Source organism: Beta vulgaris, chromosome 6, assembly GCF_026745355.1.
Source record: "Beta vulgaris subsp. vulgaris cultivar EL10 chromosome 6, EL10.2, whole genome shotgun sequence".
Classification (NCBI taxonomy): domain Eukaryota; kingdom Viridiplantae; phylum Streptophyta; class Magnoliopsida; order Caryophyllales; family Amaranthaceae; genus Beta; species Beta vulgaris.
This window is the reverse complement of record NC_079207.1, coordinates 65,892,061-65,908,391: the sequence shown is the minus strand read 5'-3', so window position 1 is coordinate 65,908,391 and position 16,331 is coordinate 65,892,061. Positions and strand designations below refer to the sequence as shown.

Genomic DNA, 16,331 nt, shown 5'->3' with positions numbered 1-16,331 from the left:
AATGTAAGTTTAATTTTGGTTATGCGACCAACCATTCTTTTTAAAAAATTAAAGCCCCCTCGCCACATCCCAACGTCCCAACAAGTCCATCACTCTCCGACCACTGAACTTGCATTGTCAGCCAAATATAAATTGTAATTTTAGTGACCAATGAAGACTCACCTTAGTTCTTGTGTTAATGATAGCATAAATCATGTTTCTAGACCTTAATTTATTTTATGGGTTGATATGTTTTGGTTAGTTGCAACTTTAATTGGCGTGTTTTTGTGATGAATTGGGTTTTGAAAGTTGCTATTTAAGCTTTAATATAGTCGAATATGCAAATTTTCTAGCTGGATTGCTTTTAATATGGGATGATGGGTTTGAATGAGAATTTATAGTTTCATGTTCAAATTAATCAAATATGGTCAATTGTCGTCGTTAGTGCCTTGCCGCTGCGTCACTTGTACTGGTAACTCAGTCACATATTGAGTCTCTATCCTCATTTAGATTTAGGATTTTGGTTTTGTTTTAGAGGTTGTCGAACCTGATATGTTTTTAATTTAAATTATGTTTTTTTTAATATGTTCTTATTTGTCAATTTATTTGTCTCTCCTCTAATTTATTGAATTGTTGCAGCGATGTTTTGAGTTGTGGTATTGTTGTTTGAATGTTTTTATTTATGTGTCTATTTTTAATTTTAGAAACATTAAACTTAGTTGTTCTTTCTCTTTTGTATCGTGAAATACTTATGTAAGGATTTTAATTTAGTTATACTGATTTCTTTTAGCTGAATCTATGGCGTACCCATATTTTAAATATTATGAATTTGGCATTTTCCATCCCATACCCGTATCAGTTCCCAATTCCGTTTATGTGCTACCTAAAGTGACCAACCACTTTCAAATTCCTGAATCCGCCACTTATACACATTTGACTTTTTGATGCTTTCCTTTCCATATAAGATCTCTATAGGATAGATGTCTCTTTCAATAATTTCATATTGTCATTAATCACATTACAATGCAATATGGTCAATATATGTTGTCATTTACTCAATCACAAGCAACACACATTTTTATATATTAACAAAGACCTATTTGTTTTACTTTAAGCTGAATAACTTAAATGAAATTATAATATTTTTGTAGGGTTATGTTATACCTATTCTTTTCCTTTTAAATTTAAGATGGTAGGGTAATGTTTTTATGTAATGATTTCAAAATGCCAACTGGCTTATGAACTCTAGTGGTATAGGAAGAAAAATTAAGCCAAGGAAAGAAACCTGAATGCTGAATGTGGGGACTGCATGCATGCTAGTAGCTAAAAAGAATGACATCATGCCAAAATAATTGGAATTGGAACATAAATACATGAGAAAAACTGTACATATCTCATTTATGATACAGGGTGTCCTACTAGATTTTTTTTTTGAAAGAGAAGGGTGTCCTACTAGATGATGCTCTCCGAACATGATTTAACTAGCTTCTTTCGAATAATTTATTTATTCGTGCCATTTTACTTCTACTTCGCGTGCTGAAGTAGAAGCAGAAAACTAAATTTGGACGAGGTAAAGACGAGCTTTTCGTTTTTTTTTTTTTTATCGAAAAGTAATAAGAATGAGAGGCGTTAAGCTTTTTATCATCCTGGCATCGAGCTATTTTTCCGCCGGACCTCGGTAATTATTTTAAGCAATGACAGATGTTTCTCTTGATATTTTCTCAGAGTAAACTTCAGCCCTCACATCAGCTTCCCAAAGCTCTGGTAATGCTTCTCTTAGATTGTGGATGCTTTCCAATGCATAATCAGCACCACCTTTTGGCCTATGAGAAGTACCCACCTATATACATCCACCACATTTTCCCAAGTTATAATTAGATAACAACAAGAGAAGTGGGGTCCACTTTTAGCTAAAATATTTATGAGATGAACTAGAAATCTTCAACAAATTATTTTCCAAAAAAAAATATGCAGCTGTACAAGATTATAGAAATGCCTACCAGTACAGTGTCAAGACCCACACGTTTTCCAGCCAATATATTTCTGACACTATCATCAAAGAATATCTGAAAAGAAAGATAAACATATTCCAATGATTGGTATAAAGTTCCAAATATGAGGTGCTGATAAGATTATATGTCTTGTCAAATCGTTGCACATAATAAAAAACGGAGGTAGTATAAAACTTACCGTTCTATGAGGGTCCAAATTGGCTATCTTAAGTGCTTGTTCAATTGCGTATTCTGAAGGTTTACAAACGATGGGTGTCTTAGGCAATGTTGCAACATTTTGATTAGCAAAATGACTAATTATGTCAAAAATTTGAGTGTCATTAGTATCACTAGCTTTGTTGATGTTGGAAACCATAGGCTTTGATCCCACAAATGCGATATCATCTTCATCTTCAGAAGCAAAATTTTTGTGGGTTGGGTTCAAAGTTTCGAAACAAATAATACCCTCGAAACAATCCTCTAACCCGAGCTTGCTTAGCACCTTAACCGCGTGGATCTTATCCGCATTTGTAAATATCTATGCATAAATATGTAGAGATGTTAACATAATTATATTAAAAGTGATAGAAATGGACATGTTGAGCTTAAAGAAATAGAAACTAAGTACATGTTACTTACAACTTTACGAAAAGGCAAGCTCAATAGAAGAGACTTTAAAACTGGGTCCGGTTTAAGGTGCTCATAAGGCAACTTCCCATGAACAAAACTGTAGAATCCGAAATTTCAAAGTCATTATATAATATATGCTTCGATTAAGTTTTAGAGGTTATACTAATTTTAGTTATTTTAGTAAATTATTAGCAAATACTTCTATAATAGAAAGAAAAGAAAAGCAAGTTGCACACCTATGATATTCATCATAGTCAAAATCATAGCCAATTGCCTGGAAAATAGACATACATTCATTTATATAATTAATTAGTAATCTATGAAAAAGTCATAAAAGTCTTATGTAATACAAACATCTGACGTGTATATATAAACATACCCTAAGACCAGCCATTGTTGTGCCGTAGTTTTTGTATAAAAGGTTAGACAAATCATCAAGCTTACTCCTGTCGATGCCTAGTTTTTCAACCATGTAGTCTACGCAAAGTAGGAATTTGTAAAAAAATGTAAAAAGTAAGAAATATATATTTTCCCCATAAATCAACATTCAACAAGTAAATATAACCTAAATACTCCCTCCGTTTTTTAGATGTAACATTGGACTTTTCATATTTGTCGAGGCACAACTTTGACCGATAATATCTCCAATTGTATAAATAACAATCAGTGGTCAAAGTGTATCGGATGAATAGTGCCCAAAGTCAATATGCTACATCTAAAAAAACGGATGGAGTAATTTTTATTATAATAAAGGATTGACAAATAGCCAACCATGAATGTTCTTCAGGACTCCTTTTGCCAACCCAGAGCTAAGAGGATATAAAGTGTCATCTAGATCTGCCAATACAAGCATAAACTATGTATTAGATTTATATCTCATGAAATATGAGGTTCAACTGACTTTTTTTATTCACTAACTCTTGTCTTTATATGACACTTGATTATTAGTTTTATTTGTTTTAATGTATACATTATTACATTGTCAAAGAAGTATGTGACAAGCGTAATTGTGCAATTTAAAAAACAGAACACGCATGAAATAAGTAAAATAGATTACTAATAAAATTTGAGTAATGGTTAATGATTAACTGGAAAATTGTAAAAAAAATCGGTTAACCACTTTAAACGGTTACAGTTACGATTCAAAAATATGGTGATTTGTTATTTTCAATTACCAAACCGAAATGTGATTTTAGGACGGTTAACAACCCATAAACATCCTCACAATCACGCATGTATAATCTTATTAAATTTATCTCAAAATAATTTATAGACATATCAGCTAGCAACTTTTAATTATTGTTGATTACGTGCTTCAAGGTTAAAGTTTTGGAGCTAGCCTTGTGTGAACCAAAATGTGATTTCGGAACGACTAACAAACCATAAACACTCTTACAATCATGTATGTATAATCTTATTAAACTCATCTCAAAATAATTTCTAGATAAATCAACTAGCAACTTTTAGTTATTGTTGATTACGTGTACTTCATTAAAGGTTAAAGTTTTGAAGCTAGTCTTGTGTGGACCTGAACCACACTAATATTATTGTAGACCAAAACCTATATGATATGATGACACTTTTTTTATATAGTAAACTTTTAAAATCTAAATTAACACTAATCTATTATATTTTAACATAGTGATAGTTTTTATTTATATGATCACTCTTTCTTTCTTACATTGCTCATAATGAAATTCTTTGTGATATAGTAACTTTTTTTTCTTACATAGTTACCCTTTAAAATTTATATCCACTTCTTTTATATCTATTTTTTTATATGTAAAATGATCCTCTTTTCATAATTAACACTATGTCCACACTAATCTAATGTGGACCAGGTCCATATACAATTTTTTACAAAGTTTTGCCATAAAATTGTAAATATCAGCCTACAAATTAAATTAAATAGAGAATTCCAGAAAATGTTGTTTTTTTTAAATCCATGGGACGGCGTAGTAAGTTGCCATCTCACACATTTTTGGCGTTTTTTTAGAGTTTTCTAAGCTTTTTAAAAATTTGTAACAATTGTAAGCATTTGAAAATGCAATCCTTACCAAACAAAAGACAATCATATTTTGGAGCTTGCACGTATCGATCCTCGTATGCCATTTGTTTTTAAGCTGTGGAAAAAAGACAGATCATAAGACTCTTATTATTAAGATAGAAATCATAGAAAAGATTATCATAAAAATGATTCATGCTCCAAATTCTCCTCAATTTAATTAGTTGATAATTATTGGAATAAGACATAACAGTCTCCAGTTCAACATTCCTCGAATAAAAAGGATATTCATCAACTTTTTGTTTACTCTTTCCACGAGGTACTAAAGTGCAGGAATAATAGTTCTTTTTAACAGTTCTCAAATCAAAAAACAGAATTTATATTGATATTAGTGGCGAATTAATATGACAAAAAAGCTGATAGTTTTGGATTTACAAACCATTTCCTTTTTAAACAGTCTGATCAAATAAAAAGCATTAATTTTAGTAATATACTAACTATGGCAAATTCTCAAATATGCATGTCTCATCAACACCAATAGTAAAGGGTCACGTTTATCTTCAGGTGACATTTTAACTTACAATAAATCCGTCTTTGTGTTAACCAACTATGCTAAATATTCTCTAATCATTAATCAATGTGGGAGAAAAAAAAAAAGTCCTAATACGGATACCAAAAATCAAGCAAAAAAGACATGATAACAAAAATAATCCTTGAGAATTTTCTCTGAGAAAGAAGGCAAACCCATTTTTAAAATAAAAAAAACTTTTGTTGGATACTACTCTAAAATTGATAAATTCTCAAATGAGTTATTTTCCAAGAACATTTATTTGGACTTGCAACATTTAGATGAAATTAATAAATAGAAAATTTTATAGTATTCAAAATGCCACCATTAAAAATGATGCAAGGAGAACATACCCGATGTAGACTGCAGCAGGGTATGAGAGAGAAAGAAATTGTGATTAGAATTGATTGCAAAGGAAGAAGAGAGGAGGAGGGGGGAAGTACTATGGTGGGGGATAGGCTGTTTATATAGGCAAACGAGTTAAGAATTATCTACAATTTTATTTATTTATATTACAATTATAAGGGCTAAGTATTTACATGTCATTGCTTGAGCCATTAACTTATTCCATTGATTTTGATAGGATCTGTATTTTTTATATGCAATCATTTAAACAACTAAACTAAAATGACATGATGGTGAGAAGAAGGCTTGGTTGAATTTCGTGCCTTGACTCACCATGTGAATGAATCAAACGCGTTTAGACATGGAGCTGATAAACATCTAATTGCTAGATCTTTAACAAGGGTAGAATTGTCAACTTACATGAGACAAGAAAGATAAAGTTGTTAGTCAATATTTCAGAAGATGTGATGCTAACAAATAAGTGTTCATGTCACTACAAATAGTGTTCGTATAATTACAAATAGTATTTATACAAGTAGCAAATAGTATTTATAAAATATAAATAGCAGTGTTACCCCCGACACCTTCATTTACCTCAAAAACGGGATGGCGTGTCGTGTCGGACACAATACTTTACTAGGATACTTCATTTTAAACTAAAAACTTGACTTTTTTTTTACAAAATAGCCGAGTTGGACACTTGAACACTTGTATCCGAATACACTCAATCCGTGTTTCAGTAACATAGATAATTAGCGTTTACAAATAGCGCGAGTCTAACAAAAAGGTTGACCTCAAAAAATGCAATGTTAACAAATAGTATTTATTCAACTACCATAATAGTCAAGATTTGGCCTCATGACTTCAAAGTCATGGGATCAAATCCCACCGAGGACTCTTTGGGGTGAGGTTTTCCTTACCATCATCCCCCCTTCCAAAAAGTCTGACCTGCAAACCTGGCTAATTATACCTAGACGAGGTGTCAATCCAATAGGGTCCTTTATCTCACCAACTAAGAAAAAAAAACTACAAATAGTGTTTCATGTATTGTAATTAGTGTTTATGCAACTAACAAATAGTATTAATTAAGTATAAATAGTGTTCATGAAACCTAGTGATGTTTTTATATATAAAAAGGTAAATTGAAATCAGCAAATAAAAAAAAAAATATTTTTTCTTTTTTATATTGTATTTTATTACTTTTTTATTCTTTGCTAGATGTTAGTGAACATCTAGCAATTAGATGTTTATCATAGCTCTTTGAACATGAACTTTTTTGAAATTAAAAATGTAAAAAACTTGTATGGTCTTGGTCTACACTAAATTAGTGTAGACTTAATGCTAATTCATGTGATTTTATGAGAAAAAAAAGATCACTATATATAAAAGATAGATATAAAAGATGAGTAGATATACATTGTGAAATTTGACTACATGAAAAAAAAGTTTACTATGTCACAAAGTGAAAATTCCATCATAAACTAATGTGAGAAAGAATAACTATATCAAGAAAAAGTCATTATGGTAAAAATTAACTGTATAGTATAACTTAAGATCTTAAAAAGTAATTATATTAAAAAAGGGTCACTATGTTAAATAAGTGATTTTGTTCCGCAATAATAGGTCCACGCACGACTAGCTCACTAAAAATAAGCTTTTTGTATGACCTGAAATAACTTATTTGGAACAGTGAAAGTACAAGGCAATTCAGTCATGAGAAGCTTGTGAAGAAAGATAGAAAATTATTGCATCTTTAAGTTTCAGTTGTTAACCTAGGTCATTTCTGGTGATTTTGTTCTTGTACTGCACTTTCCAGATTTTGAGATCTTAGCACCCCAAAGAAAGGGAAACATAGAAATAAAATACGTTGTTTTCTTATTATGAGGAAATCCTTCTTCATTTCTGCTCAATTTCTTAATCTATTGCTATTGGAATATACAAGTTTTATATTGTTTGTGTGGCTAAGGAATATATTACTATCATGTTTCCATTACAACTTATTCTACCTAGGATCTGGTACCTATGATGACAAGCGTTATTTTATGTACAACTCTCTTGTATAGGTTTAGGATTTCCCCCATTGCTTTGTCATATATATGTGGGTAGTGCTTGTATATCTGTTAGAACGAAAGAGAGGGAAGTAATTTCTTCCAATAAATTTTCTCTCATTCAATACAAGAAACTCGAAGATATTTTCCAAATTAAATCCAAGATCAAGTCTTTAATTCTTTTCATGGTATCAGAGCAAGAGGAGTTAAGATCCTAGGCTTAAAAAAGTTTCAAATGCTCGTTTTTTAATTCATGATTGGTGGATGTGCTGCAGGAAAAGATGGAAAAAAAGGAGAAACTTCTTTGCTAAATCCATACAAGGATCCTCTATTCATTTCCGTGAATGAAAATGGATTAAACTCTCTTGGAAGCATAATCTTTGATGGAACAAACTTTATAAGTTGGAGCAAGAGCATTAGGATTGCATTGGGAACCAAAAATAAATTTGGTTTTCTCGAAAGAAAGCATCCTAAGCCTACCAAAAATGATGAAGAAATACAATAATGGAAGACATGTGATTACATGGTAAGATCTTGGTTGCTCGCAACAAAGAAATCTGATGTTGCCGGAAGCTTGGTGAGTATGCAGTCAACAAGGGAACTTTAGGAGGAGATATTAGAGAGATATGCTCAAATCAATGCTCCACAATTGTTTCAACTCAAAAAGGATCTTCGGGAGTTACAACAATACAATTTGAGTGTGAGTGATTATTACTGCAGGTTGAAAGGTCTTTGGAATCTAATTGCAGACTTGGAAGGAATGCCAAAGTGTATTTGTGGAGCAATACTCAAGTAGGTGTAATATTGCAAAGAAAGTGTTAGAATTACAAGGAACTGAGAGGTTGATTAAGTCTGTAATAGGCCTGAACACAGGATATGATCAAATGAAAACAAACTTGCTTAGTGTTGATCCAGTGGTGACTGTTAACAAGGCATATAACTCAGTTCTCCAAGTGGAAAGACAGAAGTTGGAATTGAGGCTAGTGCTTTGGTTGTGAACAAACAAAATCATAGTTACTGAAGAACATAAGGATTACTATAAGAGTTTGAAGATGGACAAAATGGCAAGGGTAGGGTATGTCAACACTGTGGAAAGAAATCGCAATCTAAGGAAGAATGTTTTTAGATAATAGGGTATCCAAATTGGTACAAGAAGTCTAATGAACAGTTCAAACATGCTGGTAATGCAATCAAAGATGACGAGGGACACATGGAGGACAATCCTTTGGATTTCACAAGTCAAGGCATTGAAGGAATTGGAACAAGACAAGACATCATGAACAGCATTGTTCGAGAGGTACTTAAAGCTATGATAGAGAAACAAGAAGGATCAAGCAGCGCACAAGCAAACTTTGTAGGTAAGATTAGCATTTCCAATGCAATTTTGAATAAAAATGTTTATAAAACAAGTTGGTGGCTCATTGACTCTGGAGCCAGTGACCACATGACACATAACAAAGATTTACTCAGTAACAAAAGAGGTTTGAAAGGTAAAATAAAAGGAGTACGTGATGGTAACATCAAATATGTGAGTGAAATAGGTGATGTAATTCTGAACCATGATGTTACTCTTAACAATGTTCTTTACATTGATGATTTTAACTATAATCTATTGTCTGTTGCTAAATTGATAAAAGAAAAGAATCTGCAACTCTTATTTGACAAAAATGGATATGTGTTACAAGACCTTTCCATTAAGAAGAACATTCTTTTTGGAAGGAAGGAAAATGATCTTTATAAGTCGAAGAAGAGTAGTAAGGCTGGAAGAAAAGATGATGAAGTTCAGTTGAACTAAGGAAGAAATGAAACAGTAGTGAATTGTAATAATGTAGTAAACAACCTCATCCATGCTCGATTAGGGCACATTTTCATTTCAAAGATGAAGCATCTAGATTTTTACAAGTGTAGGAATCTTAAAGATTTCGTTTGTGATACTTGCGCTCTTGCTAAACACCACATGTTGCCTTTTAGCCCTAGTAAATCTATTGCTGCTAATATTTTTAAGCTTATACATGTGGATCTTTGGGGTCCTTATAGGACAAAAACTTTAACAAGAGCACAATATTTCTTTACAATTGTTGATGGTCATAATAGAGTCACTTGGTGCTTTCTAACAAAGAACATGTGAAAGGAACACTTTTAAATTTCTTCATCCATGTTGAAGACCATTCACACTAAGATTAATAGATTTAAAACTCTTAGAAGTGATAATGGAACTGAGATTCTTCAAGAAGAATGCAAACATATTACATATGTTTGCTCATCAAAGAAGTGTGCCACGTGTGCCCCAGCAATATACTAGGGTAGAAAGGAAACACGGATTCTTGTTTAAAACAGCAAAAGCATTGAGAATACATGCAGGGTTGCCCAAATACTTATGGAGTTATGGAGTGAGTGCATCCTGGCAACGATAAATCTTCTACCAAGTGTTGTGATAGAGCGGGAAACACCCTACAAGAGATTAACAAAATAGGAACTTGGTTATAATTTTTAAAAAAATGATTGGTTGTCTTTGTTATGCAAGTCCACGTCAGAAGCCACAAGACAATTTGATGCCAGAGTAATTAGATGTGTGATGGTGGGTTACCCTTATTGCCAAAAGGGTTACAAGGTAATAGATTTAGCTACTAGAAAAAATTTTGTCGACAGAGATGTCCTTAAAGAGAAAATATTTCCTTTTCTACTTTACAAAACAAGTACCAATTCACATCCTTCACAAAATACAAAGTGTAGTGATGAGAGTGAGAATGATGAAATAGATTATGACAAACTTACTAATATTCCTAATGAGGTGAATGATGAAGACATAGGTGAACCTAAGGCTGTTGACACAGGAGCACAAGAATTGGAGATTCAAGATGATGAAAAGGAACATCAAGATATGGAAGATGCAAATCAAATTTTACCTAGAAGATCATCTGAAACCAAAGAGATCTCATCAAGATGACGAGATTGTGTCTGTGAGATACCAAGAAGGAAGAACACGACAAGCAACACACACAAAAATTGTGGAGCTATTGAAGCTATCAAGAAGGAAGGTTGTTTGAGTAACAATGTTTTGAGAGTAAGGGAGCCACTTCACTACACAGTCTACACTGAAGCTGCAAAGGATGAAGGTTGGGTTCAAGCAATGCAAAGTGAACTTGATGCCTTCGAAAACAATGATACATGGGAGCTAACATATTTCCTTGAAGGAAAAGTTGCCATTAATAGCAAATGGGTATATAAGCTGAAGTTCAAGCTTAATGGTGAAATAGACAAAAGCAAGGCTTATTAAGCAAGTAGCAGGCAAAGACTACACACATACCTTCCCCCCATGGCGAAATTTACCTCTATGAGAACCTTGATTGCCTTAGCTAGCATTCAAGCATGGAAACTTAATCAATCAACAATGCCTTCTTACAAGGATATCTAGATGAAGATGTATGCATGAAGCAACCAAAGGTTACCACAAAGGATCTCTTGATCAGGTTTGCAAACTCAAAAGGAGTCTATATGGGTTAAAACAGGCATCAAGGCAATGGAATCTTAAGTTAACCAACTTTATAATTAGTCATGGCTATGCTCAATCTAAACAGGATTATTCCCTGTTCACTAAGCACACAATTAATAAAGTTACCTTTGTGCTTGTATATGTGGTTTAACCTTGTGCTTGTATATGTGGTTGACTTGCTCATCACAGGAAATGATGAGAGTGAAATTAAAGCAATGAAATGTGCTCTTAATAAAGCTTTCACCATCAAAGATCTTAGTAAAATGGAGTACTTTCTTGGCATAGAGGTTGCCAGAAATGAAAGAGGGATAATGCTCAAATTTATCATTCATACCCTCAAGAGTACATGCAAACCTGCCAAATGTCCATTTCCCAAGGGCATTAATCTTTCTCTTGATGAAGGAGAAGTCTTGGATGGTGTTGAATTGTGTAGAAGCATCATAGGCAAGTTGTTCTACCTTAATTAGACTAGACAGATATATCTTACTCTGTTCAACAATTGAGTCAATTCATGGCAGAACCTAGGAAACCTCGTTTTTAAGCTGCCATCCATGTTATTAAGTACCTATCATGGACTATTAATCAAGATCTTAAGCTTACATGCTTTTATGACTTAGGGAAATTGTGCTTTCAGTGCTAGATCATTGACATGCTATTGTGTGTTTCTTGGAAATTTACTAATATCTTGAAGACAAAGAAGCAAAAGACTATTTCAAAGTCTTCCACATAATACATATGTATGTCCCAAAGCACCGGTGAGTTGGTTTGGCTTGAAGGATTTCTCACAGATTTGGATGTATTTATACCTACTCCTATTGATTTGTTATGTGACAATAAATCAGCTGTATACCTTGCTCATAACCCTCTATTCCATGAAAGAACCAAACATCTCAAAGTGGATTGTCACTATGTGTGAGAGCATTTAACTACTGGGTTTCTTAATGTGTTACATGTGACATCTTTTCTACAACTTGCAGATATCATGACCCAGTTTGACTACTCTGTTTCAAGTTAGGATTGTTTACCACAAGTCCAGAGGGAGGTGTATTGGAATATACAAGTTTTATATTGTTTGTGGCTAAGGAACATATTACTATCATGTTCCCATTACAGCTTATTCTACCTAGGATCCTGTACCCAGGATGACAACCGTTACTTTTGTCTGTATTCTTTTTTGTACTATGTACAACTCTCTTGTATAGGTTTAGGTTTTCCCCATTGCTTTGTAATATATAGGTGGTAGTGCTTGTATATCCGTTAGAACAATAAAGAGGGAAGTAATTTCTTCCTGTAAATTTTGTATCATTCAATACAAGAAACTGGAAGATATTTTCCAAATTAAATCCCAGATCGAGTCTTCGATTTTTTTTAACTGCACTTTCCAAATTTTGAGTTCTTAGCATCCCAGAAAAGGGAACATAGAAATAAAATACGACTGTGTAAAAAGTGCAAAGACCAAAATGACCAACTAACCTATTTGTGAGTATTAGAGCTTTTGATAATTGCTGCGAAATTGCGCGACAATAAGAGAAACAACCTACAAGACAGATACGGATCAGCTCAACTAGAATAGATCAGCTTAGATCAAATCTCACGAAAGAAAAAATGAAACAAAAACAACCAGCTAACACCACTATTTTTCACCTGATTCATAGCAACGTAGGCATGCCCTTTATGGATGGAAACTCTGCACCCAGCAACAAGTTCAGGAACTTCTTCCAATGGCACCTTCATTCAGCATAATAATTAACATTTAGCACTGAGCACATGAAACGTCATTTGATACATCACTAAAATTTTCGGAGTATCATTCAGTATGCATGTTTGACAAGCAACAGATGAAAGACACAAGTGGTACAGTGAAGAGAAGAATGGCCTAAACTGTGTTTCCTCTTGACCACATACCATGTATTACATTTCCATTAGTAAAATAGACAGTAAGAAAAACATGCTTTTAGGAGAAGGAAGATCACATAGATTGAGAGCATTTAGCTAAAATTGTAGAATATGACATCGACTGCAAAACAAACGAAAAAGAGATAATTAGATTGCAGTACAAAATAAACATGCAGCAATAGGAAGATAATTAGAGGGGTAAGGAAAGAAAACAGCATTGCATATAACACTTTCAGCTTAACAAGTGAGCAGACCAACCTCTAGTAAATAGATTCAAACATAAAACAATCTTTACATATGAAAGAACAACTAATATAGCATCAAATGCATCTAATACTCGATAAACTTACCGTTGCTCAAAGGCTGCCCAATAGATCTTGCAACTTGTGATAGCTTCTCCTTCACACTCTAGTATAACATTACGATTAGATATCAGTCCTAGCATCTTACAAAGTACACCACTGTACATAATACAAAAACTTAGCTAGGCCGTTTCTTGTCAAAAAAAAAAGTGCTCAACCAAATATAAATCACCTCAAATTCTGCATTGCTGACAACTCTGTAAGGAAGATTAAACTCAGCTAGTAGAGCCCTCTAGAAACAAAAGTTTTCAGAAAAACATCATCATATAGCTAGTAATTACAAAACACATCTAATAGCTTCAAGTTCAGCTACAAAATACTTCTTCATATATACCTGACTTTCTAAGCTCTCAAGCTTGTATCGATACCGGGAAAGAGTTGTTTCCATGGACAAGAACCATTTACTCAATTCCTCCCTGAATTAACCAAATATATGATAAGAAAATCACCAAAATAACAAGATAATAAACCAAGAGTACGTGATTAACATTAAAAATAGCGCGTACATGAGAAATATGAAGAAATTTACAGAAATTATTATGTCCTGCAATAAACAAGGCGGAGAACAAAGTGAGAAATAATGTCCTTGTTCATAACCTCCAAAGCCTCAGAGTGTCTCATGTGTGTTTTCAGTAATTCGCTCAACTAATCAACCAAAGTTACTCTAAAATTAAACCTAAAAGCAATAATTGACGTAATAATCGAAGAAAATTCAACAGCGAATCAGATTGAACTAAGCAGCTAAAATTAACAAAAGGTTTACCAATATTTCAATTTCATCATGCTTGTTTCCTCGAGAAAGTCCGTCAGATATTCCCTTGAGTACTATCGTTCCAATTCAAACAAAAAAAACGGATCAATTAGCAGCAATTTGAAGAAACCCTAGGTTTTCGAAGTTTATAGTAAAATTGTACGGCGTAAAAATGAACAATCCATTGTGATACAAAATAAATGAAGAATGAACCGAATTTAAGAGAGAAAAACCTCAGAGACGATCAATGGCGAAGAGTTCGAAATCTTCGAGACGAACTTCCAGTTGAGGAGGAGAGTGGTAAAGCGGGATAATAGAAACGACGGCGATTTCGTCTGAAGAAGATTTTTTCTGAGATCTCAGAATTTCCATTTTCTCCGGCGAATTCTCTCTCTATCTCTTTCTCTCTCTAATGTGGTGTGAAGTAGAAGATGGAAACTGAGGGTTTAGCGCCAGAGAGTTGGTCTCAAAAGAGTGGAAGGGGTAGAAATGGCGGGAAAGAATTTTGGAGCATGCTAGTTATAAGCCATTATGTTATGCAAATTACTAGTTGCACACGTCTCTATGATAAGGTATACATAATACATTAGATACGTAGTGAAACCATTCTCCGAACTAAACTCATTTGCTAAATGCCGCCCTAGAATTTCATACTAACGCCCTGTATAAATACATAGATTTGTATTTGTTATTCTAATACTCCCACTCTCACTCTCACTCTCCTTCAATCTCATCACCACTTTCCCACTCTCATTCACTCTCTTGACCCTCCCTCACTGCTCACTCTCTCCCCACCCTCTTACTCCATCTCTCTCATCAACAAACATTTTAATCAAGATCTCATACAGACGTACTCCGGCGAGAAGAAGAATTCCGGCGAGGAGCAGTCGGGCTTTGAAACTTTCTCCGGCGAGGAGCAGTCGGACTTTGCGGCGACGGCCGGCACCACCACAGCCACCGTACCTCGACACACCACCCCCTTGTGGTGGAGCGCCTGCCAAGGACGCCTCTATCGGTGGTGGGGCTGGGGCGTCCTTGGTGGACGCCTCCTCTTTTTTTTAAAAAAAAATTCAGAAAAAAGGGAGAAAAAACAGAGAGAAGGTAGAGAGAAGAAGGTGGTGGTCTGTCGGGGATGAGGTGGTGGTGTTGCCGATGGTGGACTGTCAGGGGTAAGGTGGTGGTGGTGTGGCAAGGTGGAGGGAGTGGTGAGGGAGGGTAAAAAAATAAAGTATATAAAAATGTCAATCTCCCTCACTGTCCTGTATCTAAAAAAGAGAATGACAAGGTGGAGGAGTGGTTAAGGGGAGGAAAGAGAAAAAAAATACAAAGTATATAAATACAGTATAAAAATACTATATTTAGGGTGTTAGTAGGAAACTCTTGGGCGTTGTTTAGCAAAGCCCGAACTAAATGATGCATGGTTGAGGACTAGAGGTCATGGTGATGAGCTTGGCCCAAACAGGGTAACCTGATGCTCAGACAATTTTTTCAGGCTTTGACAAATGTGTGTGTTTTTTTGTCTTAGTTGGTTTAAAGTTTCAAGAATCCTAAATCGACTCTGCTTGAATTTTACGCGTTTAGATTGAAATGTATGGTCTTATAGTTAGAATTGTCCTGGACTGTTAGTCCAAAATGAGATACTTTTTGAGCAAAATCAGTTTCGAAACTCGTATAACTTATTTTCGGTATGACGGTAAGATGCGAGCAATCAATATTAGGCAACAATTAAGTTGTTGGTCGTTTCTTTTAAAGGAGGGACAAAATTTAAGTTTGAACTACTTCAAGTTGATTTGTCAAATAATAATAATTTCATATAATTTGAAGGAGGTTTGTCAAAATACAAAGTTGGTTGGAGCACTCTAAACATACTTTTTACGAACCTAACGAGTGTTTTAGCTAGCTTGTTTGCTTCTGTTCTTTCATGTTGCAAAGTAACGTCGATAACTTGTGGAGTGGCTCCTTGCAACTAGATCATATAAATTACTTTTGAGGTGAGACTCTTGGTTGATAGCTCTAACTGTCTAGATGCATATTGTGGAGATGATGCACGAGTTTCATTTCCTAATTATGAATCCATTTTAAGGCAATGTAGATAGCTTTTAACCCCGTTTTAACAGCATTCAAGGCAAAGGATGCAAATTGAAGACCGTCAATTCAATTACCAAAGAAGGTGCGACAAACTGTAACTAAGTAATCTTCTTTGGTATTTAGAAAGAAGGAGACATCAATGGTGATTTTCAAACAATCGAGGGTAGAAAAGGAC

The 16,331-nt window shown here is 34.0% G+C and overlaps 1 protein-coding gene across 2 annotated transcripts; it reads right to left on the bottom strand.

Moving 5' to 3' along the window:
* Positions 1–1,320: 1,320 nt before the first annotated feature.
* On the bottom strand, positions 1,321–14,496 carry LOC104897535 (hypothetical protein). 2 transcript variants are annotated; one of them, XM_048646489.2, is made up of 15 exons: positions 14,302–14,496; positions 14,081–14,142; positions 13,652–13,733; positions 13,490–13,549; positions 13,306–13,363; positions 12,704–12,787; positions 12,533–12,596; positions 4,658–4,723; positions 3,372–3,437; positions 2,980–3,077; positions 2,837–2,874; positions 2,610–2,697; positions 2,170–2,508; positions 1,980–2,045; positions 1,321–1,819 (listed from the first exon to the last, which is right to left on the bottom strand). In XM_048646489.2, exons 8-15 carry the CDS (start codon positions 4,710–4,712, stop codon positions 1,667–1,669), a joined length of 903 nt encoding a protein of 300 aa, XP_048502446.1. In that variant the 5' UTR covers positions 4,713–4,723; positions 12,533–12,596; positions 12,704–12,787; positions 13,306–13,363; positions 13,490–13,549; positions 13,652–13,733; positions 14,081–14,142; positions 14,302–14,496; the 3' UTR covers positions 1,321–1,666. The 2 variants fall into 2 exon arrangements, with proteins under 2 accessions (XP_048502446.1, XP_010682722.1); XM_010684420.4 differs by lacking the exons at positions 12,533–12,596; positions 12,704–12,787; positions 13,306–13,363; ... (2 more) ...; positions 14,081–14,142; positions 14,302–14,496 and adding an exon at positions 5,527–5,684.
* Between the last annotated feature and the right edge of the window lie 1,835 nt (positions 14,497–16,331).

Coding starts and splice junctions, on each gene's coding strand:
- LOC104897535 (XM_048646489.2), bottom strand. CDS start 4,712: ATGGCATACGAGGATCGATACGTGCAAGCTCCAAAATATGATTGTCTT. Junction 2,698..2,836: donor GACTATGATGAATATCATAG/GTGTGCAACTTG, acceptor CGGATTCTACAG/TTTTGTTCATGGGAAGTTGC. Junction 1,820..1,979: donor TGGGTCTTGACACTGTACTG/GTAGGCATTTCT, acceptor GGATGTATATAG/GTGGGTACTTCTCATAGGCC.